General features: G+C 41.2%; 1 protein-coding gene across 9 annotated transcripts in view; it reads right to left on the reverse strand.

The window, feature by feature from the left end:
* GPD2 (glycerol-3-phosphate dehydrogenase 2) overlaps positions 1-25696 on the reverse strand; it is a 111002-nt gene extending 85306 nt beyond the window's left edge. Inside the window, exons 1-3 of one of the 9 annotated variants that reach the window (XM_039494962.1) lie at positions 25500-25696; positions 24786-24890; positions 4068-4177 (exon numbers count right to left, since the gene is read on the reverse strand). In XM_039494962.1, coding sequence (XP_039350896.1) covers positions 4068-4169 — 102 coding nt within the window. In that variant the 5' untranslated portion in view covers positions 4170-4177; positions 24786-24890; positions 25500-25696. Of the gene's footprint in view, positions 1-4067; positions 4178-10394; positions 10438-20094; positions 20114-20462; positions 20577-24785; positions 25294-25499 lie in introns of those variants that run through there. The other 8 variants (XM_039494963.1, XM_039494970.1, XM_039494966.1 and 5 more) reach the window with 8 other exon arrangements.
* Positions 25697-26604: the final 908 nt, after the last annotated feature.

Here is a 26604-nt window from a genome sequence, read left to right on the forward strand (position 1 = left end):
CTCCTAATACCACTCTTAGCTGGGTAATTGTGCTCCAGAATCTGAGGGGGGGAGGGTTACGTTATTTTTCCTATTGCCCATGCTTGTGAAGAAAACCTTGAAAACATGACCACCGCACAAACCACCAAAGAATTTTCTTCCTGAGTCTGTAGGCAGTTTGTAAACATAGTTGAGCTGTGTTAACTACCTCATTCATGTTGACTCTGGCCATGGCTACACTTGCAAATTTGCAGCGCTGCAGCAGGGTGTGAAAACACACCCTCTGCAGCGCTGCAAACTGCGGCGCTGCAAAGCGCCAGTGTGGTCAAAGCCCCAGCGCTGGGAGCACAGCTCCCAGCGCTGTACGTTATTCCCCACAGGGAGGTGGAGTAGGGACAGCACTGGGAGAGCTCTCTCCCAGCGCTGGCGCTTTGACTACACTTAGCGCTTCAAAGCGCTGCCGCGGCAGCGCTTTGAAGTGCAAGTGTAGCCATAGCCTCTGAAACCTAATTATGCCAATTTAAGTGCCAAAATAAACTATCATTGCTGATCATTTTAGCAGAAACAGGCAGCTAAGATGCTCATTCAAGAATTCAAAACTTCCTCCCACAACTTCTCAAGTTCCAAAAGCCCCAAATCTCCCCAACCCAGCTGCCAAAGCTTCTAGCTTCCACCTGACAATTTCTATGGTGCAGTTGTGTGATTTCAATACAAAAATCTGAAACACTGAATGTGGGAAACAATGTAAAATGAAGTTAATTTTGTATCAAAATTAACAAGAGCGTCTGTACTGATTGTGTTATTTCTTTTCGTAGTAAAGACTTCAATTTGTTCATGTTCAACTTGATGCTGGCTGCAGCAGACATTTCAGTTTGCCCCACCAGAGTGCCACAGAATCCAGAGACCTTGCCACAGCACAGAGGTACAACTTGCCACAGAGTAAATGAGGTCATGCTTACAGATAAGGGGAAATCCATATGCATATTAATTTAGGTTTTCTGTCTGATTGTATGATAAATTCCATTTTTGAAAAAGCCACAGACATACTACAATGTGTAGCCAATTAGTGTGCATCTTGGGGCAACATCTTTTCCTGGCTCTTGTAAATGGGAAGATCCTTCACCCTAGCATATATTTGATTGGCAGGCATTATTAAAGAGAGGACAGTTGTGCTGTGGGATATGCTCACAGCTTAGATATGTCAACACTGTAAATGAGCTGTTCTCCATTGTGTCAATCCCTCCAGTTATGTCCCACCTGCTGCCCTCCATTGGGTGTTTAAGGCAGTAATTTTTAAGGACATCACAGAGCAAATGTATGAGTTACTAAAACACAGAAGCATGAGAAATTATATGTTGTTCACTTGCCAGACTCCTTGCTTTTATATACATACACATACTTATACATACATATACATATACACACACACACACACGCACAATTTTTCAGAGAAGTTTTTTAGGATGATCCCACAGTCCGCAGTAGCTTCAGAGATCAGGTCACAAGCCAATGTTTCATTTGGCCATTAGGGTCACTCTTCTCAACGAAAAGTTTTACATCCATCCCAGGAAATAAGTTTCCATATGAATTCTAGTATTGATGGAGAAGGGAGCAATTCCCTGAAGTTTGGAACATCAATTTCATAAAAATCCATGTGTGTAATTAACCTATTACAATTAGAGCTGGGTGAATAATGGATTTTTTGGTGTGTGTGTGTGTATATTATATAGTACAATTTAAATAGAAACCAAATTTTCTTCTAAACTCAGAAAAATTGTTTTGAATCCAATAAAATTTTCCAGTAAACTCAGAATGAAATACTTTTGGTTTTTCTAGTCAATTTGACTGTTTGAGTGTTTTCTACCATTTGTATTCTGGTTGTTGTTGTCAAAACTTGAAAACATGTTGTTTCAAAATGAAGAATTAAAATATATCAACTTATGGGAATCTCCATTTTTTCCAAATGAAATTTCTCTGCCAACAAAAATTTGCCTGGCTCTGGTTACAATCCTGATACGTATTAGCATCCTATGTATTTGGTTTATTATTTGAAGTTCTAAGCTTAAAAATGTTACAGTATACTAATTCAGGCAGACTCCTGATAAAGACTCCAAGGAGTCTTTGGAACATAAACACCAACTAGTATAAAACAGAGGCAGCAACTGAATTGAACATACGATCCAAATGTGCTATTTTACAATACACTTTCTGTTATACTATATCTTAAGTTATAAGGATCCAGGACTATTCTTTTTCCAACTTTACTCATGTCATGAGGCACAATCTTTCTTTTCTGCACCCATGCTACTATTCCTTCATGTACATATACAAGGAAAAGTCTCTGGATTATTATTGATAAAGCATTCCTGGAACTAAATTAAAGCTGTCTACAGTCAACCATTGTTGCTCCTGAATTAGATCATTAAAACCAAAAGCAGATCTTATTTTATCATTCAAATCAAGCAAATTTAAAATTAATATACAGTAAAAGATGAGATGTTAATTGTCCATGGCAAGCTGTTATATTGCAAGCAGGTTAAAGACAGCTGGCTACACATATATTGTGATAAACAACATACAAATTTAGCACTTGCTAAATGAATTGGATATAATCCAAAAGGATTCCTAGGGATCAGGCTCTATTTTCAAGCCCAGACTGGAGCAAGTGGGATCAGAGCGCTGCCCACTCTACCTACTCAGACTGAGCAGAGTTAACAGAAAGTTGGTGACTGGCAAAGATTCTGAAAAGGGGAGCTTCCAGCCTTGCAACCAACACTAAGGACAACCCCACCAGGCAAATTTCTACGTGCACAGTTGCCCAGGCCAGCCTGAATATTTATAAATCCATAGCACTGCACAAAGCCAGTTACTGTATACAATTATCTGCATAGAAGGCAGAGTGGGGAGTGGACTGTTCTGATTGGTGCTTAGTCACCACCCGCTCTGCTGAAGACCGGTCCAAACACCCCATAACCCCTTTGTTCACACATGCACTCCCATATTGGCTTCACTCCTGAGCCTCCTTGGGGAATGGAGGAAAGAGGCCGATAGCTCTGCTCCTCCTTTTGGGAAAGGAGAAAAGGAAACCATTTCCTACAATACTAGGAATCAATCCACACATTGAAATCAGCAACCCATCGGGTGGTTGGTTTTTTTTGTTTGTTTGTTTTGGGGGGGGGGGGGAGAGAAGAGGTTAAATGTCTGTTTTGTCCAAAAGTACACTTACGGACAGCCTTTCCCATTCTAGGATTTTGTTTTGTCGACATTTTAATTAATGGGGGAAAAGAGTCTGTTCTGCCTCTTGGATTTTAATAATGACCAAAGTTTTCAAAGATGGGTGCCTACATTTAGGCACCTAACCATGGAAGTCAACAGAAATCTTTTTATTAAGTTCACTGGGAATTGGACCAGGTCCCCAAAGTAAGTGGTCTGATTTTCAGAGGGGTTAGCAGCCACAACTCCCATTCTGAAGTCAGAGAGAACAGGGAATATTCAGCACTCATGGAAATCAAACCACTTAATTGTTTACCTGATTACTTACCTTTTGCCATGTCAGGGCTCATCTACACCAGTAGGATAATGCGCTCTACAGGGGTGTCATTTCTAAAGTGCGCCAACAAGTTACACATTAATTGGTTCACGTAGATCCTGCTAGTGCATTTTAATGCAGTGCTGTTTTAAAACAGTACTACATTAGAGCGCACTAGGGAACCTTTAGTGTGCACAGGGATCATGTAGACAAGCCTGAGTTTGAAAGGCCATACTCTATTCTGTTACCCATATTGGCGAAGAAAAACCTACCCCACCCTAACTCAAGAGGAAATGAGGAAGTTTTCAAAAGCATTTTTATGGGAGGTTTAAAACATCAATGTTAAAACAATTACAAGAATAATGTCCATGTTTTCTTCCTATTCAAAGATCTACAGCAATGAAACATCATTAATGCAGTACTCTAAATTAGTTCCAACCAAATCAAGCTCAGAGGCCCTTGGCATTCATATCCAAACAAAGCTATTCATATAAACCTAACATACGCTTCAGCAGATTTTAAGTTTCATATTTTAACAGAAATCGTAATTAATACTTACGTGTTTGTTTCTATACTGAGAAAACTGAGAGAGGCCAAAAACTGTTGCTATGGCACCTCCTCCAATGAGGACAGTTCCTTTTACTACCTTACGAAATGCCATTTTTTACTCTATAAAAAAGAAAAAAAAAGAGTAAAATTAATGTGTTTCACCCATGTAAGAATTCACATTGCCTAGAATAAAGCACTTCTTTCAACTAGAACTGGTGCTGAGAATATAAAGTTTCGGGGTAACAACATATTAGATTAATTATTTTGGTTGTAATATTATCAGTACAGAAAGTCAGCAAGACGAGGGAAGCAAAAATCTTTGGGAAGTGTGTGTATTAGAGGAAAATAAGTGAAGAAAGTGTATAGAAATATTTAAATGTACTTACTAAATTTACATACCTAGTGCCTATCTCAACTGCCAGCAAGTGCTTATGAGCAGGAGCAGCTGCTTTTGCCATAGCATCCTAAGCATAACTAAAGCTTCCCACCACTAATGATTGACAGGTAAACTCCAGCCCAGAACTAGCCACTGAGTATTCTTTCCAAACAAATTAGCCATTTTTTTTCTTTTTTGCAAAGACCATCACTAGCTATCCTTCCTCATTGTCCACCTCCTTTTACAACCCAACAGGACTGCACTCTAATCTGCCACCCGGCACGCGAATGAGGGCAAGGAGGCAGAGCCGGGGACCTAGCGAACCTCCTCTGCCTTAGGATACCACAAATTCATGGTCTCTCCAGACTCCCCGGCAGAGAAAGAGAGAGGAGAGGGGACCTGGAGATGGGGAAGGTGGCTTCCTCCTGGGACTCCAGCTCCTGGGACGCTCTTGGACACAGCTCCCTGCTTTCCAGAACCCCATGCCGCCATCTCCTCACACTGCCTCTTCCACTTCCAGGCTCACTCCAGAAAGAGATACGGCAGCTCAATGAGGACATGGAAGGTAACCTTCTTAAGAAAATTCTGAGTGCACCCCCTGTTTGCCACCCATGAATGATAGGTCACTACTCCTCTTGCGCAACAGAGAATGAATGCTTGTTATATCTAGCAATGCTGCAGAGAGGGGTCACTGATGGTCAACAAACAACCAGGTGCTGCAGAGAGGAGAGGCAGTGATATAGGCAACAGACAAGACCCAGTAGCTGAAAAAGAAGTGAAGGGTAGATTTGAAGTGCAGGACTCCACCTCCTAGCTGTTGAAGCAGAAGACTAGGACTGTGTGTCAGACATTCTTAGAGAACAGTGTTTGAATGCAGGGCTGTCTCTAAATCCTAAGTAGGTGTAGCCTAAACCATTTTTCCTCAGGACCAGCAGAGCTTCAGTCACATAAGAAAAAACATGGACTGAGTGAGAATGGAGCAGTAACTAGAAGTCAGTCAAAGTTGTTTGGATAGGAAAGTGGTTGTTGTCCATGCCCTACATTAATGGAACTGACTCCACGGTGAGATTTGGAATAGTAAAAGTTTAAAGCAGTGTAAGAAGTCACAATTTTCTGCCCTTTTAGGAAACTCAGAAGGGTATAGTGAATGACAGAATATTATAATCTAGTAAATCTTTTCCTTCTCTGACTACTATAGATATTATGATCTCAATGTCTGTTCTCTTAAACTGAGTATATATTATTGCTTTTGATAATGACAACTTTCTTGTCAAGCACCTGCAGAAATAATCCTCAGTGACAGAGGAGTGTGATTTGTATAATCCTGTAAATATGATTAGACTAGACATATAAAAATAAACTGTACATCTCCATACACATTATTATTTATTTCCTATTGAGCCATCTGCTAGACGAAGGTTCTTCAGTCTCTCCAATAGTATGGGAGAAGGACACTGTACAGCTGTTCTAAAGACATGTTGAATAAGGTCACTCTGTTCCAAATCACCATGCCTCCTAATTCAAATAAATCAATGTGATATATTGAACTGAGAACTACCGGTCAGAAAGCCATTTTTAAACAAGCATTGGTCTTCTTGTGTGTTCTAATGATAACAAACATCATCTAGATATATATTGTAAACAAGAATAACATTCTCTCAACAGTATAAAGAAACATGGAAAGAAAAAACTGCAAATCTAAGATTAGAAGCAAAAGAGTTAAATTATTTGCCTGTTCCCTCCAAGGTGGGCCTATATGGATGGGACTCCCAGGAGTTCAGAAGAAGAGTCAGCAACAAGTCTGGGTTTCATATCTTGTCTTTGGGTTCCTCTGCAGTGCACATATTTGTAGATGTTTGGTTTTATTATAAAGGTTGGGTCCCTGTAAAAGCACTTACTGAAAATCAGGCCTCTTTAAGGTGTCTCAAGTTAGGCACCTGAAAACTGAGACACCCAAAAATCATTAGATGCTTTAAAAAATATCTTGGTCCAAATTATTTACTGACTGCATGTCAAATCAGTTGCAGTCTGCTTCCTTGACCCCACCTCAACAATAGCATGATGCATGTCATTCTGCATTTAGGATGAAACAATACAGAAACAGTTTTGGTAAAGTCACACAGCCACTTCTTTCTACCTAGCAAATCAGAGGGAAAGGCTATGCAGTAGACTGTTGCAGGAACATTTAACCCTTTCATTTAACCATTTCTGGAAAAATAACCCTCGAGAGCACTGCTCAGAACTTTGGTCCCAATAATCTGGGAGTCCAATTTGGTCACTGCTGTCACAAAGTCTGCGATATCTTAGTCCAGTTCTGGACACACACCCATAGGTTATGTTTTCCCAGCAGAGTTATCTCAAGAGAGTATCTGTACTCAAATGACATCAAGATAGCCTAGTTTGAGTAAGAGGGGTCACGCTGTGAAGTCACAGTCAAGCTGCTTCATCCACACTGCATGGCATTCAAACTTCTGGAGCATATCCCATGGTTCTTTGCAATGCACTAAGCTGAGCTACTCTATGAATTATTTCCCAATGAACTGTGGGAGAACTTGTCCATCCTTTCTGGGTACATGCTAAGGAATGCGGGAAGGCGTTGGAGCAGTACCGGCACTCAAGCAGAGCTAGCTTGCATCAACACTGCAGAAAAGTCATGTTAGAACTGACAAGTTGTGCTAACTTGAACTCTAGCCTGTACCCCTTGATAGGCCAAGCAACTTGAGTTAAAAGCACCACCACACCCAAAGGTTTGTGTGTGGATAGAACTCAAGTTATGAAAAGTTCTCAAGATATAATCTGAGTTAACTTTGCAGTGAAGATAAACTCAAGATTCCATATGAGTAGTACACATCAACAGTAGCATACATCCATGCCAAAGCATCAAGTCTATATGACATGTATCCACTAGTAATAGTGTAACTCATAACATTGTGTCAGTGTGAAAAATGCAAGATAAGTCACTAGATCCATCTATGCACTGAAAGAATGAAAGAAAAAGGCAAGCAGAATACTTTTGGATGACTCAGGTATATTACCTCATCTGACCAGGTCCTGCCAATAAGGTTTATGAATGAGTTTTGCAACATACTTGTGCCACAGGCAAGGTGAAAAGTAAATAAGTGAGTTCATCTCTGTCCAAACACATGCCAAGGCATGCCCCCTGATTTGACAGATTAAGATTTTCCTGAACCACAGCCTAGAAATAAATGACTTCTCTCACAGGGATGTACAGACAAGCAGCAGATTTGCTTTAAAAACTTCCATCAGTGATGTTGCCAACCTTGTTAGTGCAATTAGTCTATCACTTGTTCTTTCACTAAATTCACATGTACTCACTCAATGTGGCCACGTAAAGAGCAGCCCCAACTTTTGGTTTCATCACAGTACAGGAGAGGAGGCACAGAAAACAGTAAAAGAAACATCTTAGAGGAAAAGTAAGTTGTTTTGTTAACTGGAAAGGAGAGTAGGGTACAGAGGTGATGCACTAATGCTCAGAGGCTATGGAGATAGATGCAATGGGCGAATCTAGATAGATAATATAGACACCACAAAAACCTGCTGAAATCTTGAAGCCAGTAACCTCTAAAAGGTTCTGCCATACATTCAAATCACCTCATTTTCTCCAATCTTAACTACCCAATTAAACAAAAGAAGTCCTTTAAATCCTTACTTGTGTATCCTCTTTACTAGATTTGCTATTTCCAGTTATGGTTTTGGTAAACCTAATATCTTATTTTCATAGTGGTTTCAAAATGTGACTGCTGCAGAGAAGTGCAGGAATTTGGGAATGTTTTATGATGGAAAGGAAGAGAAACAATCAACATAAATAAAACGTTCAATACTCAAAAAGAATTAAGGTGCCCAACTAGAAAAATTATATTGCCATCATCAGCATCTCTTTTGTTTTTAGGGAATTACAAAAGAAAATGGAGAATTAAACTTCAGTGAATGTATAACCATTATCAAAGCACTCCATGTACCACTACTCCTACTGTAAAGTTTCTTCAATAGCCAGAATAATAATTAAGCATTCCGTTTGTAACTAGTAGTCCCACGTTAATCTGGAAGCAGTTTCACACATTTTATGCCGCAGAAGTGAAATCATTTCAAAAAACATAATGAATCTCTAACTTGTAAATGCTTGTTCTGGGAACACAATATGTTCTAGAATCCAAGTGAATTTTAAAAAAAAATAGCATCTTGCAACACCAGGCAAAAATCAGCCTACATTGTCTGAGAATGAATTGACCATAAAGAAAATAAACGGAAGCAATTCCTCATGCTGTTTTTATATGGTTTATATTTTTATGTCATTGAACACATTTTATAAAATATGATTTATTTCTAAATCGCAAAACCTATATTTTTTCCATTCATATATATTCAAGAATATCAAGGATCGACAGTTTACTTGAGAATAAAGCTCAGTGCAGTAGCCTAAGGTAAACAGTAGCTATCTAACAGTATCACCCTACAAGATCCTTAGTATCCCCAATGCCCATTGATTCCAATGAGCTGAAAGCACACTGTGGCTTACAGAATCAGACCCAAAATCAGTGATCTACATCTTTAGAGGAAAAAGCACAGAAAACTTGACAGTTTAACACAATTAAAATCTTACTTTTTAAAAATAATACACTTGCACTGACAAAACTATTCCACTTCTAAGGTAGTTATGCCGCATCTCTACACAAAGTATTGGGGAAAACTTCGCTTATGGTTTCCCCAGAGCAGAGGGTGTCAACTTCACCACCAGGGAAAATACACCAAGGGTGAAATCCTGACCCACTGAAGTCAATGGTAAGACTCCCACTGACTTCAATAGGGCCAAGATTGCACCCAAAGAGTGCCTACAGAATATAACATGGAAGAAAGAGAAAAGCAGTTTGGAAACAAGAAGTGAAATGGAACCTATGTCAGACATTTAAATATACTGACTATCTAAACAGAGTCAACCTTTCACAAATGTAAAAGATAAACTTCAGAATATTAGTCCATGAGAATTCAGTAGTTTTAGTTATGAACACAGTGCCTTATGCATGGTCTTTCTATAATAATGTCCCTTTTAGCATGTAAGTGAACTCTGTTTAGAGATACCGAACAGCCTTGTTTGTTTAAATTGGAATTGTTGTGAAGTTAATTGAGAACAAAAGCTGTTTAAAAAGTTGATTTATATTGATTAGTTTTTAACTGTAAGCTGAAAATGGAACCCTGTAAGAAGGCAACATGCAGAATAAGAAAACGTGTCATTTATCAAGACCATTTTGAAACAAAGATTGTGCACATACTTGAATGACATACTGCACACGATTTTCATTCGACAGAATTAAAGGTAGAGAAATTTGAGCCGGAACACTAACGAACATGCTGACAAAAATCGTAATGCTCATTTCCACATCTATGTGCTAGTCAATTTAAAAAACAGTGGTTTCCAAGGCAACTTTACCCATTATATTATTTATCTGCTGTTTCTAAACTTGAGAACCATAATTTTAAAGAAACACATTCTATTAGGCCATTTTAACAAATATTTTCCCAGTATTTTCAAAAAAAGTCTAGTTTTTCTAAGTTGATAGCAATAACTTATCTATTAATTTTGTTCAACAGACCTTTACATTTTATTCATTATGGATTAAATAATCCTTTGTGCATCAGCCTAGAACTACAATTTTTCCCTTATTACACAGGAAGTATCTGATACACATGAAGAAAAAAAAAATCACAAAGTTCTCTATCAGTATTTTCTTTTTTCTATGCTAGTTTTCTGCAGCTTGTGTCTGTAAAAATGCTGCATAAAAATAAAGAAACAAAATCTGACTCAATTAACTGTTCAGACACACCTACACACAAGTCACAATGAATAGCCAGACAAATACGGCTACTATTAAAATGTAAAAACTATGGGGATGAGACAGTCATACTGTTATACCTCTACAAACATTATTTCTTTCCTCCCCTTACCCAACATATGCTTAAATCAGGAATGTTGTAGATGCTATGGGAATCACTGGGTTGCCGTCAGGAGTAGGCTAAATAGGATGGCACCTAAATTGATTGATTTAATTTATTTTTAACAGGCTGCTCCTGCTTGGCCCCACCTTAGCTACCAGCTGAAACATCTCCTTTTAAGAGTACCCTAGCACTGCTCCTTTGTGAGTAGTAGCATACTGACCAAGATCAGGAACCACCATACCGGTATGGCTCTGGCCCAAGAACACTCTCCCATCAGCTGAAACAGCTTCCTGATACCACCACCAGAACCACCACCACCACGATAGCAGTGGCTTAAGTGCCAAAGTACCTAGTGCTGGCCCTGGAGGATTGGCATCTCAACACAACTCCTTACTACAGAATCTTCAATGCACTGAATGGCCAGATTTTGTGAGAACTATCACATGCTATCCAATAAAGCAAATTTCACTAATCTATTTTACCAAAAAAAATGCATCTTCACATATTTAAGAGAGAATGAATTTTCCCACTGATTTATGAAGAAACAGACCTGCAAACACACTATACACCCAAATATGAAAGTTTGTGAAGCCTTTTCTAGTATCACCATCAACACCTTCAGACAACTTGCTCCATAACTATTTAGTTCTTAAGTTAAAAGCTTTTTTTTTTGCTTGTTTGTTTTAAAAAAAAATTGGGGTAACCAACATGCATGAGTTTTCCTGAGGTAAAAGGCACAGTGAAGACCACGCACTTTTGTTTTACTGTGAGGTATATTCACTGAGGTCAACCTTATACCCCCAACCTAGAGTTGACCTCTGCAACTTTATCTCATGGTAAAACAAAAATGACTGATCTTCACTGTGTTTTTTTACCTCAGAATCACTCTAATGTCTGAAAAAGGGGGGGGGGAGCAATTTTTATAGCAGAGAAGAAAGACAAGCTTTGTGCATGTAATAGGAAGAGGAATTGTTTAACAAACTGTGATCTTAGCATGATGCCCTGTCATTAGCAATCGGCCAAAGGAAGTAACAATGCCCTATGAGCACCAACTGAAAGCAGAGTGATCTATATAGGGCACACAGACACAGTAAACAGTGTTCTAAAGTAAAGGCTATTGTGGACACAGATAGCGCAGATGACCCAAGCAGCATGACATGAGAGCTACAAGCATTTATTGAAATCAGAAAAATAAACTATGCATTGCAAAGAATCATCTGATCGTAGATGATGTATAAAGTATTGTACACTTTTCTTGCACATATACATTAAAGACATCTATTGCAAGTTATGAGAGAAAATTTGATTCTTCTCCAAGTTTGAGATAGACCGTTTGTGCCATCAATAACTTTTTAAACTATTTGTATTGATTTTAAAGGTCTACAACAATAAGTCAGTTATTATACAAGGCACACATTGCAAAATGTACACAAAGTTATGCAGTCAGACACAGGTTTATTCCACTATATCCCAAATATTTCGAACAGTTAATAGCATAAGCAAGAACCTGGAGTGCTGTACTTTGATGAAAGACTTGAAATCATAAACCACCACTAATTGTCTTGTTCTTAATCTCTTGTCCAAATGCAAATTACACCTGTACAACAGAACCACCCTAAGACCTATGATCTTGATCCAAAGTCCAACGAAGTCAATGGGAGTCTTTCCGTTGACTTCTACAGGGCTTGGATCAGGCTTAAAGAATAATGGAGAACTAAAATTCTTCAGAGCCAGCCTGTGACTAGTCATTTGTATTATGGTACATATAGTTCAATCTGTCACACAAAGGGTTAAGCAAAACATGCAGAATGTAAAGCATTCTGCTGAGGGAACTAGTTTAGTATTAATAAAAATTCACAGGGACGATCATTCAAACTTACAGCTACTGGTAGAGCTCCAAATATATTTTAACATTTACAAGGAAATAAAAACAAAACAAATGAACATAAAAGGGAAAATATATTCACGTTATTTAGCATACAGGACAAATTTATATTTTTAACATTCAACTTCCAAAAATAAGGAGGTGAAATAATGTAACTTTTCCCAACAGAAAATAAAGTAAACCAAGATCCTTATTAACCTTTCAGCAGTGCAAAAAGATACCAGCTAAAGCTGAATTCCACTTTTGATTCTTCTTCAATATACTATACTTAAAAATTAAAGATGTCCCTCTCTGATATGTATACATCTCATTTAATAAACCTAGCATCTTCCCAAGTGGTTCAAAATGTATAAGATATCACAAAGCCTTCTGAAACAGCATGAGAAATTGTGTCCTGCTACCAGTAATAACACCACCACCTCTCTCTTCTAAACCGCTTTTCAATACATTGCTCTCAAAGCATTTTACAAAGGTGGTCAGTAGCATTATCTCTATTTTACAGATGGGGAAACTGAGGCACAGAAAACTTGCCCAAGGTCACTGAGTAGAACAGTGGCAGAGCCAGGAACAGAACCCACATCTCCTAAGTCCTCTACTCTATCCATTAGGCAACACTGCCAACACAACTGGGGATGGAAAGCTCTTGTTTTGCTTTCATTTTCAAGGAGCACTGCGTCAAGAAGCTTCAGAACAAAACAAGATGTATCAGATTTATTTTAATTTATGTCTTTGGATCGGGAGGCATCCTCTTTCATGCACATATGTATTTCAAAATGCAAAGACAGATCCAAAATACATAGGGAAAGTTGTTGTCACTCTTATTTTTCATTTGTCAAACTGATTAACTACCATTGTTTACTAGCCTTGTACACAAAAAGCCTATCAAAATAAAACACAAATACGAGTTTTCTATATTTTCTTTCATTGACTTCAAACTTCTTCAGGGTTTAAGTAAGCAAGTCCTTAATGAATGCATCCTTAACAGGGATGATTCTTCCAAGTGAATCCTTAAAACATATGATATAAACCAGATTGGATGCAAAGAGAAGAGAATCTTTCTTCCCTATCTCAGGATCTTTTTGCAGCCAAAACTCCCTCTCATTTTATTTGTGCCTTTCCCCGTCTCTCAGCCACAACAAAGCTACTAGAGCTCCTTTAATGGATGAGCTCAAGCCCTGCTATTCTTAGCCATTCGAACAGCTACACATGAATGAAGGGGAAGGAGTTAAGTGTGCTAAGCAGTGGCCTCAGCTCTGCTCAGAAAACCACAGCAGGTTTGGTGTGCATAAAAGAGGCTACACAGCATGTCCATAACAACTTCAGCAACATGAGACAAGGCCAGCCTCTTGAACTCAGCCTCAGTTCTAATCCAGCTGATTCTTTCTCCCACCAGTTAGGCCAGTATCTGGTAGTCCAGAGCCGAGGGTCTCAACCAGGGGTATGTGTACCACTGAGGGTACTCAACTCATCTAGATCAGTGTTTCTCGAACTGGGACTGCAGCCCCCAAGGAGGTCCACAAGATGGGTTTAGGGGGGTTGCAAGTGCAGGTGAACAGTAGGGGGTGGCAAGCAGCGCTTCAGCCCCAGGCAGTAGGACTTGGGCTTCAAACAAGGCTCACAAGTTAAAAACAGACTCAAGTATCACACTAAAAGATAAGTACAATATTTACATTCCAATCAATTTATTTTACAATTATATGGTAAAAATGAGAAAGTAAGCAATTTTTCAGTAACAGTGTGCTGTGACACTTATGTCTGATTTTTGTTAGCAAGAAGTCTTTTAACGAGGTGAAACTTGAGGTACACATAGACTCCAGAAAGGGATACAGCAGTCTGGGAAGGTTTAGAACTATTGATCTAGAGGCAGTGAAGGACTCAGGCTAGATCTAGCCATGCAACTGGCTAAAAGCCGGTCGCAGCGCACCGCCTCGGTGGAAATGCGCCCGACGGGGGCCGGAGCCGGCCGAGCGGCGGTGCCAAAGCACTGAGCACAGACTGAGCTAAGGCCCTTTCTCCAATTTGACTCTAGCCACCCAGCTGCATCATAGAATGGTTGTGCCCAGCTAGAACTGCAAAGGCCACTTCAGTACTACATGATCCCCATGAGAGTGCAGCCAATTTAACACTCAGTAGTCAATGAAATCTAGCTCCACAGTGTTAGGGTCTAGATTCTGCCTTTGTCTTTCTTCTGTGCCAACTATTTTCCATCTTCCTTTATCAAATAAATTTTCATCTACAAGGGTCAAATTCTGTCCCAGCTAAGAAGCACCCTTTGAAGTGTCTGGCAGCTGCAGAGACTTATACAAAATACAATTTTACTTCAAGACAGTAATTAGTTTCTAGTCACTGTAAATGAGTTCAGGTGATACCATTAGCACAAAGGTTTTCATCTTAGATAGTGAGAGGATTTGAGCTCACATCCACAACTAACAGGACACCAGGACTTCAATCCGTAGGTTCAAATTGCTTAGTAGTTAGAGCAATGGCTCTTCGGAAAATAAGATCAAAGAAGACTCTACTTAAGCAAAAGTCCAGAGACTTCAGGCTAACAGATGGATAAAGACAGTGAAGCTTGGCAGTAAGTGTGAAATGCTCTATGCATCAGGCATGGCTAATACAACTATAAATTGTTGTTGGTTTTAATAGCTGTGCCTATTTTTTAATATTATTTTCATTTTCCTTTAAAGAAATGTTCAACTGAATTTAAAATGGTGAGAGGTTCCAGACTCATGGCCCTATAGATTGAGCAGGCATAGACAGTGCAAGCTTTCTCACACTGCCCTGCCAACATGCTTCTGCCCTGCCCTGGAGTTACCAGGTTCCCTGCCTACTCAATCTTTGGTCTTGCTAATGAAACTGCCAATTATGGTGCCAGTTGTGATGGTGGACAGGACAGGAGTGAGACAATCAACCTATGACTGTTTTGTCTAATTTAATAGAAGTTTAACAAAATATTATCGTGACTCAAGGGTAACCCTACATATTAATGGCTGTTTGGCAGTCATCCCTGTGAAGGACATACCCAGCAAATAAAAAGGGGGTTAAAAAATAACCACCTTAATTGCATTAGCATAATAGCACCATTTACCACCTTTCAAAAGACTGGCCCTTTAAAAGACCAAAGAGGTTTTGATAGTAATCTAGTCTGACTTTCTGTATAATACAAAGCCTATCTCAAATCAGCACCCTGATGACAAGCAAGTGGTTAAAGTTAAACCCAAATAAAATTAAGGTGCTTCCTCTGTAATACCCCTCCCCATGACCAGTGTTCCCTCTAATTTTTGACATTCATGTGCGGAATGAATTTTGTTCTGTGCACCAATATGGAGGTGCACAGAACAAAATTCATGTGCTGGGCGTGCGACCAAGGGGTTCGGAGTGCAGGAGGGAGCTCAGGGCTGGGGCAGAGGGTTGGGGTGGGGGGGGGGGGGTTGTGGGCTGTGGTTGGGGGTTGGGCTCGGGGGTGGGGCTGGGGATGAAGGGTTCAGGAAAGGGCTCTGGGCTGGGGCAGAGGGCTGGGTGCAGGGGTGAGGGTTCTGGCTAGGTGTGAAGGCTCTGGGGAGGGTCCAGGGATGAGGTATACAGGATGTGGGAGGGGGCAGAGGGTGAGGGCTCCAGCTAGGGGTGAAGGCTCTGGGGCCGGGGATGAGGGACTTAGGGGGGCTCAGGGCTGGAACAGAGGGTTGGGGTGCAGGGGAATGGGCTCTGGAGTGGGGTTGGGGATGACGGGTTTGGGGTGCAAGTTGCCCCGGAGCTGTGGTGGGGAGAGAGCAGGTTGGGAATGGAAGAGAGGCACCTCTCCCCTGGCCGCAGCAAGTCCGGGGAAGGTCCGCGCTGGGGCCAGCGGGGAAGGGCGCCTCTCCCCGCCGCGGCAATTGATCAAAACATTATTTTACATTTAAAACTAACTGATTTATTAAATAAAGGAACTATTATCTGTAGTTAATAAATTGAGCTGATTATTTCTGGTCACCATGTCCTTCAAGATTTTAGAACCAGTAGATTTCATCATCTCACACCTTGTTTTTATTCATAGTATGGAAGATGAAAACAAGCTTTCCTACTTTTTTGAGGGGGGGGGAGCGGGATTCTTAACTTGAATGAGTGAGTCAGTGAACTGAACTAGTTGAATAAACTGTAGTGAAGAAAATATTCTCTCTGCAATTGCTGTCAAAAGCTAGTTTAGCACTTCATACTCTAGTTCTAGGTGCTTACCAAGTATCTTCCACCAGGTCAGTGGTTTGACTCTCTTTAAAACTTGGCAGCAAATAGGTACTATTAAATTATTTTTGCATTTAATTTAAATTATTTAATAGATTATAAAAAGTTTAGGCCTTAACATTGGCTGTCATTAAAATTAAATTTGAAATAAATAGTTTTTAATAAAGCTGTATTTGATTTTAATTTAAGAATCTGATTTAAATAACAAAATTTTAAATCCATCCTGATTACTATGATCCTAAGATTTGCCCTTTAGCATCAGCCATTTTTTCCAGCCAAATAAACACCTGTAGGAGGACGTTTAGAGATATAAAAATTGTCTTGTTTATTACAAAACTGGACATAGATCTGCACAGCCAAACAGACACCACCCTTTCAGTAATTGCACAATAAGTAATTATTTAGGTATGTCAGGGGATGATTTCAATTTTCTAAATTAGTTCCTCATCTGTAAAGCTGATGAGCACCTGCAACTCCCATCCAAGTCAGTGGGAGTTGCAGGTGTTCAACATCTTTGGGAATCAGGTCCTTAATTAGCACACATGGGCTCAGTTTAGGAAGCTAACACTAGTCTTATAGAAACACTTAGAGCAAGATAATTTTCTAACAGGGCAAAAACAAATCAGGATGCAAGTATATGTACTCTATTTGGACAGACTCAGTAAATAAACTACAATTAAAAGTGTTCACCAAAGTTATTAACATTAGCCTACACTTTCTAGGTGGATGATCACTGGGCATTTTGAAACTGCTCTGAGACAAAACTAAGTGTTTTGTGTGGTGATGTTTTTAAATCAAATCAGTTAAATTGGTTAAAATGGATTAGGAATTGACTACCTTAGGGGCATCACACATTTTTAAGCCACCCCTTTCTGTTGCTTTATTGTAAAACTTTAGCTAAATAGTTAACTTGAAAATAATTTTTTTGGTGTGAAATAATGCCTTTTGGTATTTTGGAAAAAACAATTATTTGCCGGGATCCAAGTGAGATCTGAGGTGCACTCTTCATTGCTGTGAACTGAGGGCAGAAGCCATACAGTGACTTTTTTTCCTTTTTAATTGAAAGGGGGTTGCACTTGGACACTAGGGAGGGAAGCAGCTTGACATTCAGCTTTGAAAGAAAAGCCTGACACTTTTTAAAGGCAAAAATTACAACACATTTCCCTCCTCACTTCCCATCCCCCATGAGTAAGACCTGAAGTAGTGGGGGTGGGGAATTATTTCTCATCGATGTTGTGCTTCTTTTTATAAGTTCCTAATATTTCTCAGTCTAAAACACCATCTTCTTTTAAATGTTAAATTCACTAACATGAATACAAAATATTCATTTTTTTATGGTTATGTAGATTTTCTATAACTTATTTTCTTGCGCTAATCTTTCATTCTGCTGAAATCTGTTCAGTCTTCCTCTTTGACAGCATGTTCTTTCCCCCTTTTCTCTGATCTGCCTCACCATTAGTTTTTTCAATCTTTCCTCTAATGTTTGTTTTATTTCCCTCCCTTCCCAATATTCATGTTACCTTTTCACTCTCCATTAAGTTGTTCCCCATACACCTGAAAATGTAGAGGGGGTGGGGAGTCAACAACTATGTGTCCAGTTATTCAGTGCTATACAATGCGTGACTGTCATAAGAGCCCAGTCCTGCATTCGTATTACGTGGAGTTGGTGGGACCATTCAATGGCACACCCACTTGCCTAAGGACTAGTTAGGTAAGAAAATACAGTAAGATCTAACTCATCTATATGACTAGACTAGGAGACCTATCTTTTTAAGGAAAAGAGAATGTAGACAAAAGCTCAGGAAGAGGGAAAACAAGAATCTCTGGAAACCTGTCTCCGAGCAATCAAATAAACATCACAACAAGCCATCCAGATAAAACTAAAAAGCAGATTGTTGTTTGAGTTGCATGAAAACCCTTGGTTTGAAACAGCCAAGAAAGACATTTACATTTGAAAACAGGAACCAACTATCTAAGCGGATATTGAAAAAAAGAGTGGGATTCTTCAACTATACTTACAAAGGGATTTTAGAAGGCAGAAAACAGAATGACAAAGAACTGTTGCTTGAGCAAAACGTAGAGAAAATTTACCTAATTTTTCATATAGGAAACTGATCTACCAAAAGATGGCTTACCTTGGTCTCCTCTAACCCTAAAATTTTCCAGCTCCCTTCTAATCCCCTCAGCTCGCCTTGCTTTCCCTTCCTACCATTCTCTCCCCTCCTTTGCCCTGATCACAGGCAGGGGCGGCTCCAGGCACCAGCACGCCAAGCACGTGCCTGGGGTGGCAAGCCACAAGGGGGCGCTCTGCCAGTCACTGCGAGGGCAGCAGGCAGGTTGCCTTCAGCGGCATGCCTGCGGAGGGTCCGCTGGTCCCACAGCTTCGGCAGACCTCCCGCAGGCTGCCGCTGAATCCGCGGGACCGGGGACCTCCCGCAGGCAAGCCGCGGAAGGCAGCCTGCCTGCCGTGCTTGGGCGGCAAAATATCTAGAGCCGCCCCCCGATCACAGGCATTAATGGAGAATCCACCACAATGTAACTAGACCTTATGCAAGTGGGTGTGCCATTGAATGATCCCACCAACTTCATGTACAACATGTAGCACAAAGGAGACCTAGTCATAAGTCAGGACAGCAAGGTGCTTTGATAACATAAACAAAGAACAAACAATTAATGATAGATGGAATCCTGAAGACACATTAGTGGTTAGCCTTCCATGGAGCATTCAGTACATTAATTTTCAGGACACTAATTCAGAATGCTAACAATGCAATGCAGCATATCATTATTATATCAATGGGAACATTTTTAACATCTTTATAGAAATTGTACAGTAATAATCCAAAACACAGAATTCTGTGCCATTACAGTAGTACTTTAAAAATAGATTTTTCATTTATATAGAATCACCAAATATCAGGGTTGGAAGGGACTTCAGGAGGTCATCTAGTCCAACCCCCTGCTCAAATCAAGAACAATCCCCAACTAAGTCATCCATATTTATTATATAAAGACAGGAATTTACACTTAAAGGCATAATAGTTTAGATGACACTAAGTTATTAGGAGGGCCTACTTCAAGAATCATGAAAGTAACTACTGTGTTTATACACATGTACAAATATATATGCAGCAACTGGAGCTTATCCAAGCTTTAATTTGATACAAAGATAAAACGTATAAGGGAATGCATGGAAATATAGAAACAAGGACATAGACACTTGACTGTGTCCTTACCTGTTAAACACTAAGGGTACATCCATACTACCCACCCGGGTTGGCGGGTAGTGATCAACTTCTCGGAGTTCGATTTATCGCGTCTCATCTGACGCGATATATCGAACTCCGAATGCGCTCCCGTCGACTCCGGAACTCCACCACCACGAACGGCGGTGGCGGAGTCAATGGGGGAGCCGCAGACTTCGATCCCGCGCCATGAGGACGGGTAAGTACTTTGAACTAAGGTACTTCGAGTTCAGCTAAACTTGCGTACCTTAGTTAAACCCCCCCCCCCCCCCCCAGTGTAGACCAGGCCTAAATAAAAGTTAACAACTAATCAGCAGTAAGGGACAATGACTGAAGAACATTTATGATAATATATTACCTTTTCCCTAAATCACTGAGGCATAGCACAGCTCTGTTTAGCTGATACTGCAATTAAAAATATACTATTGCCACTGAATATACTATACGCCCAATCTGTTCCTTAATTAGTATGTAGAAACATGCCCCATTTTGGCATAGCACATTAGTTGTTCTGCCTGTGTTTTCCTCCTGGTCATCAACTGCTCTGCCCAGCCTCCAACACTTTCGCCGATGAGGTGACACAGCCCTGCATGCTAGGCCACATAACAGCTCCACTCCTTCCATAAGTCCAAAATATACATGGAGTCTACCCAAAAAAGTCCAGTACAAAAATTCCACCCGCTGAAATCCACAATATACATGAAAAAATAAAAATGCATCCCTTACCTGGACGGAGTCCTGTTAAGAGCAGGCTTCCCAGTTCTTAGCCCCAGCCAACCTTCTCTGCTCATAGTAAGAGCTCAAAGTCTGCTCTCCCTCCCATTAAGGCAGCAGCTGAGCTGGGCTCTCCCTTTTTAACTCCTCCCTCAAAGAATGACACCAGCTTCAGATGTCACTGCCTGGGGCTGATTTGGCCTCTATTAGCCTAATATGACATTTGTACACACCATCATCACATGTTGTCATACAAATGAATATGTAGCACTGTGGGTACTGTACCTACTGTTTTAGGATTTATCTAGAATTGGGAAATGTATCTAGTTATACCAAATCATGTAGATAAATTCCATGAGTGCAAGCCCCATCTTACACTGGTGCTGTGTAGCTACATTGGTGCAAAAAAAAAAAAAAAAAAAAAATCCCTGCATAGAAAGAGCCTGTGATGGAGTGTTCACCCACGCCAGTCTTGAAGGGGTTAAGGAAGGCTAGATGGGCCAATTAACCGCATAGGTTGCCCCTGGAGGGGAGCCAAGGATCAATAATGCTTAATTAAGGATGAAGCTTACCTGGGCAGGAACAGGCAGGGATTGAATAAAGCTAAGAAGCAGAGAACAGAAGGGGTTTGCAGGGGGAAATAATCAGCAGGAGGGATGTTGGTTAGAGATTACAGGGTTGGAGAAGTAGCCACAGAGCAGAGGAATCTCGGACAGGTAGTAAACCCAGAGGTGCTAGAGGACAGGGAGAGGAAGTAGAACAGAGCTCAGAGAAGTAGCAGCTAAGTCTAGAAGTAGATCATAGTTGCAGAGCATAGGGTCTCTGGGCTAGAACCTGGAACAGAGGGAAGGTCTGAGGCCTGGTCTACATGGGGGAAAATCAATCTAAGTTATGCAACTTCAGCTATGTGAATAACGTAGCTAAAGTCGACGTACTTAGACCTACTCACCTCGGTGTCTTCACTGCAGTGAGTTGACTGCTGCCACTCCCCCATCGACTCTGCCTGCGCCTTTCGCGGTGGTGGAGTACAGGAGAGTGCTCGGGGGTGGATTTATTGTGTCTAGTCTAGACTTTAGCTTTCCCCTTGGTCATCTTCCATCCATGATCCCTGCAAGAGTCATCCTACCAATATAACTCCCGGCTCTCCACTATATGTGCCCATACCAACATAGCCTCACCTCTCTCAATTTGTCTTCAGTTGAGACAACCCACATTAGGTCCCCCACAACCTCATTTTGTTTCGTATCACAGAGTGTACAACCATTTGACCATCTCAATATTTCCATTTCCATGTTGGAGAGCATACTAATTTCTCTTCTTGTGGCTGGCCAAGTCTCTGTTCTATACATATAGGATGGGTCAAGTTACAGTTTTATACACTCTACCTTTTAACTTTATTGGCATCTTTTTATCACAGAGACATTTCCTGCCATTTGTACGAACCAGACTGGTACAACTCGGAAGGGTACCATATTCCGCAACCATTGATCCTAGGTATTTAAATTCACTTATCTGATAAGTGCTATCTATAATACTACCAATCAGTACTCAGAAGATGGGCCTAACTAGCTAAGATGACAAACCATACAGCCCGAGTAACAATCAGCTAAGTGGAATCTATACATATTCACACACAGGATCATGAAATGAAAGACTTAGCGAAATGCACAGAGCCCATGAAAGTAAGTTACAATTCCAGTGGAAAGTCAAAGTCTGAATTTCCTGACCTCAGACAATTTAAATCTCAAATCTGTTGCATTCATTATTTTTACATATACAAAATTAATATATAGCATCAATGATACCTCTTACATGTTCTCAAGAATTTTCCTAGGATGGATCATATCTAAATAGAGAGCCTATCTCATGGACAAACTCTCCTGCCATTTGCAATCAAACACCTCCCCTTTCATTCATAATCAAGTAACTGTCTTGTAGCAACTACAGTGATCATTACATGGGAAAGTAATATTAGGAAAGTATTTAATATATTTTAGCTTTTTTTTTTTTAAAGTGACATAGCAGCTGGAAGGAAATAAGGAAAGCTAGCACAATATGGCCGGCCAGCTTTCTGCAGACTGCCAGCAAATATTCTCAAACTTTGATCCAGAGAGTGTGTGTATGGGTATATATGTGTTGAGGGGAGAGAGAGAGGGGGAGAATATAAGAATAGCATCTGTGATAAGTATGGGTAAGAATCACAAAGTAGAATTATTTGAGACCAGTGTCACTCCTGCAATAATACCTGTACAAGTGATATCCAGGGCTTGACAATTTCAGCCACCGGAGACAAGGAAACTCTCCCTCATAAATTAGGAACCATAAGAATTAAGATTTTATATAAAAATAATCTGCCCCTTACGGTCATGAAGACGAATTTCCAAATGTGAACAGTGTTGTCTGAGTCTACAAACAGAACTCCAGTGCCCTGCTACTTATTCAGTGCTTTTTCAAACAGCAGTAGTGTGAAATTGGTATGAGGCTATTGAGTAGAAGCAGTTCAAGTGCCTAGTCTTGTCAATTTCATTCTGTTGCTGCTTGAGAAAGCTCTAAGCAGCAGGAGTAGGCACTGGGGTTGAGAGGAAAGCAAGTTCCCCTACAACAAAAAACAAGACAGAGAATGGAGAAAATGCAGCTGCTAGGGAAAAAGAGAGAACTATTTTGCCCCAACAGTGGAGAAAAGTGAGAGTTCCAAGACAGAGAAAGCTCCTACTTTCTTACCAGCAGCCGGGGTACAGGGCTAGCTTCAAGTTTATCTTTGGTATCAGCCTCTATATAGGTTTAGTCCTATGGAAGGTAGATATGATAAAATTTTCAAGCCTTGGGAAATAACTCATATAATTGAGAGTGTATACTAATGGCCTTCACACCAGACACTTCCCTAGCAGTTAGTGGCTGGCTAGAAGAGAGAAAAGCTCACGGAAATCCACATGGTCATTAACTATACAGCAATACCCAACTCAAAATATTTTATTCCATGAAAATCTTTTTTAAAATTCAAATTAAAAATAATTCCCTTTATTTTCAAAAGTTCAGCAATGTTACCATGGAAATGGTATTCTGTGGCCAGTATCCATCTTCCTAGCAGTTAGATTTGTATGGTATCCAATAGGAAAGCAAGACTCAATCAATGTTCCACTCTGTTTACTAGTTTGTTATAGAACATTTACTTTTTTGGTCAATTAGAATTTTCAAAAAAAAGGTGCAATATATAACAGACATTTTTTAGTAGAGACAACACCTTAACTATAGTGGAATGCTTCATTAGCAGAAAAGTTAACCAGATTCCACAATGTTAGGGAATTGTCTGATATGCCACTATATAAAACAAGAGCTTCAGAATACTAAGAAATACTAAGTGTACTTAACTACTGAAAAGGATAAAGCAAAAAGAGGTAGCTACAAGGGACCTTATACAAGTTTGTTATATATCATCAATTTTAAAAACTCTTAAGAAGTAACAACTGAAGTTTTTGTTACAGAACACATTCCACTGTGAAATTCCTGTTTAATCGTTTGATCTGAATGGATGAGTATCCCCAAGGAATTTATAATAATCGATTAGGGTTGTAAAAATGAGAACTTTTGCAAGTATGGGTTAATGCGTAAGGATGATAAATCACACTTAATTTCATAACAAGTATATTATCCTGTTCTTGGTTTGTTTTTAAAGCCACTGAGCAACACTTTGCAGTGCTTTTTTTTTTTTTTTTTTGCCATCACTGTATCCATGACTGCAAATAAAAACTTACATCAGAATTAAATGCTGAAGCAAAAAAAGTCACTTGCCGCCTACAAAAGTGTTGACAAGTCCATTACAGTTTTATCTAGGAAGTAAGAGGCAATGCAATCCATCTGAGTTATGACACCACAAAATTTAGTATCTGAGTCCTGAAGAAGTGGCCTGGCCGTAGTTTGCACAAGTTATACCCTTCCTGCCCCTCATGCATAAAAATGCCTTTTGATGATAACTCAGAGAAGAAATGTTTTCACCCCACCTGTGCTCTTATTTGATTCTGCCAAATTACAAGATGGTGATGTGGAGTAATTCTTGCAGCCCAAGAATTACTAGCAGCTGCTTGGCAATATACACTGTGCTGCCAAGCCTTGTTTTATTATTTTACATGTACACATAATATTAAATTATCTATCAGATTACTTACTAGTGTTCCCATGAGTGCCCTCTCAAAAAAGCTCTGCCGGGCCACTGAATTTAAAAGGAGTTGGGTGGTATGCTTCGATTTTTCTCCCCCAGTAACCTTCTTTATTTTATTACTAACAATGCAGGAAACTTAAAGCAAAGCAGCTTTAAAAGCAAATAGCACAGACACTTACAAAGCAGGAATTTCCTGGCAAAGAGCCTAGTCAGGCTGTTGCTCCCTGAAACACTAGGAACTGCTCAGTAATACTAGCCGATGCTTCCAGCAAGGTCTTTACCGCCTAGGATGGAAGAGAAGGTGGATGCAGCAGCAGTGGGACTAACGCAGCTTCCAGCCAGCAGCCTCGGTACCTGCGCCCTCAGCAACACTCAGCAGCGGCTCGTGGGCTTCCTAGGTACCAGGAAACGCGGAAGTCCACTAGGGTTGGGCCGGGGCCGCCGGATTAACTGGCGTCTCCTTCGCCCAATGGAAGGGCAAAGCGCGAGCAGGAGCAGGAGGAGGAGGCGAGCTTTGGCGCTGGGCCCAGGCTCGCAAGGAGCACGGCCCAGGCCGTGCTAACAGGCTGCTGCTGCCCTGCACCGTGCCCGGGAGCAGCTAACGCCACTGAGTGCAGATTCGAGCGCCAGCAGGCTCTAGCCGTTACACCTTGCACCGGGGCCTGGGCACTAGTGAAGCCCCCTGAACAGCCCCCACTAGGCCCAGATGCAACCTGATTCTGTGACTATTTATACCTCCCCCCTCGGCCTGTCTTTGTCCGCGCACTGCTTGGAGCTGTTGCCTAAAGGAAGCGACTCTTCCCCGAGAGCAGGGAGGGTAGGCTCCCCACTAGGCCCTGTGCAGCTCTGTCCCCCGCTGCGCCGGGAGGCAGGAATCCGTGCATCTCCCTTACCGTGCTTCTTGCTGCTTTTCCTGCTGTACTTGCCCCTCCAGCAGCACCTAGTTCAACACGCTTCCAGGCAGCACGAGGCGTGTCTTCTTGTAACCAGACACTGAAAAGTAACCTCCTCCTGCTGCTGCTGCTGCTGCTGCTGCTGGAAGGAGCGGTGAGGGGAACAGTAAAGAGCTGTCCCTGCTCTGGCACTGGCGGCAGCGCTCTGATTCCCCCCGACCTCCTACCCCGGACCCGGGTCTCTGGCCACAGTGGCCAGTCCTGCTCCTCCACCCCGCACCCGGCCCTGTTTTGTTGGCTTGTTGCTGGTTTTGTCCCCTTGCTGCAATTTGGATTTGCTGCCTCTCCTCTTGTGAGGGAGGGCGCATGCCTTGGCGCCCCATCTCTCCCCTCTCTCTGCTCCCATATGCCCAAGAATACCCGCCCCCCTTCTTGGGAACACAGGGCCTCCTCTCGCCCTTTGCTCCCCCTCTGCCCACCCGTGTCTGTCCCTTCCTGAACCCCTCCCCCCCGTGTTTGCCCTTCCCCCCTAGCCATCCCCACGCAGCCAGGAGGGGCAAGTCACTAATACTCCTCTGGTTCTTTTGTTTGTCCCCTCCCCCCTCGCTCTGCTCTGTCTAGGAAGGAGGGAGTGCTATCGTTTTGGTTAACTGCCCCCATTTTTCTTCCACCACCGTGGTAAGCCCCCACCCTCCCCTATAGGGTGACCAGATGTCCCGATTTTATAGGGACAGTACCGATATTCAGGGCTTTTTCATATATAGGCACCTATTACGCCCCACCTCCTGTCCTGATTTTTCACACTAGCTATTTGGTCACCCTACTCCCCTATAAAGCTTCTGCCTCAGTGGCCCAGATGAGTCAGAGGCTGAGGGGGGAAGGGGATTCCTGGTCAACATTGTTGTCCTCACTCCATGACATCAACCTTCCCTTCGAAGGCAGTGTACGACAAAGTGGCTTTTGAAGGGCAATTGCAGTGTAATTCACTTGCATCCCCATCAAGCCTTTGGAGGGAATGGGAATGAGGGTGCTGCTGTCCTCAGTGCCACCCTTCCTCTTTAATGTGGCCCTCCTATCCCCCCTCTCTGCCCTGGGGAAATCAAGC

Source organism: Mauremys reevesii, linkage group 11 (assembly GCF_016161935.1).
Source record: "Mauremys reevesii isolate NIE-2019 linkage group 11, ASM1616193v1, whole genome shotgun sequence".
NCBI lineage: Eukaryota > Metazoa > Chordata > Testudines > Geoemydidae > Mauremys > Mauremys reevesii.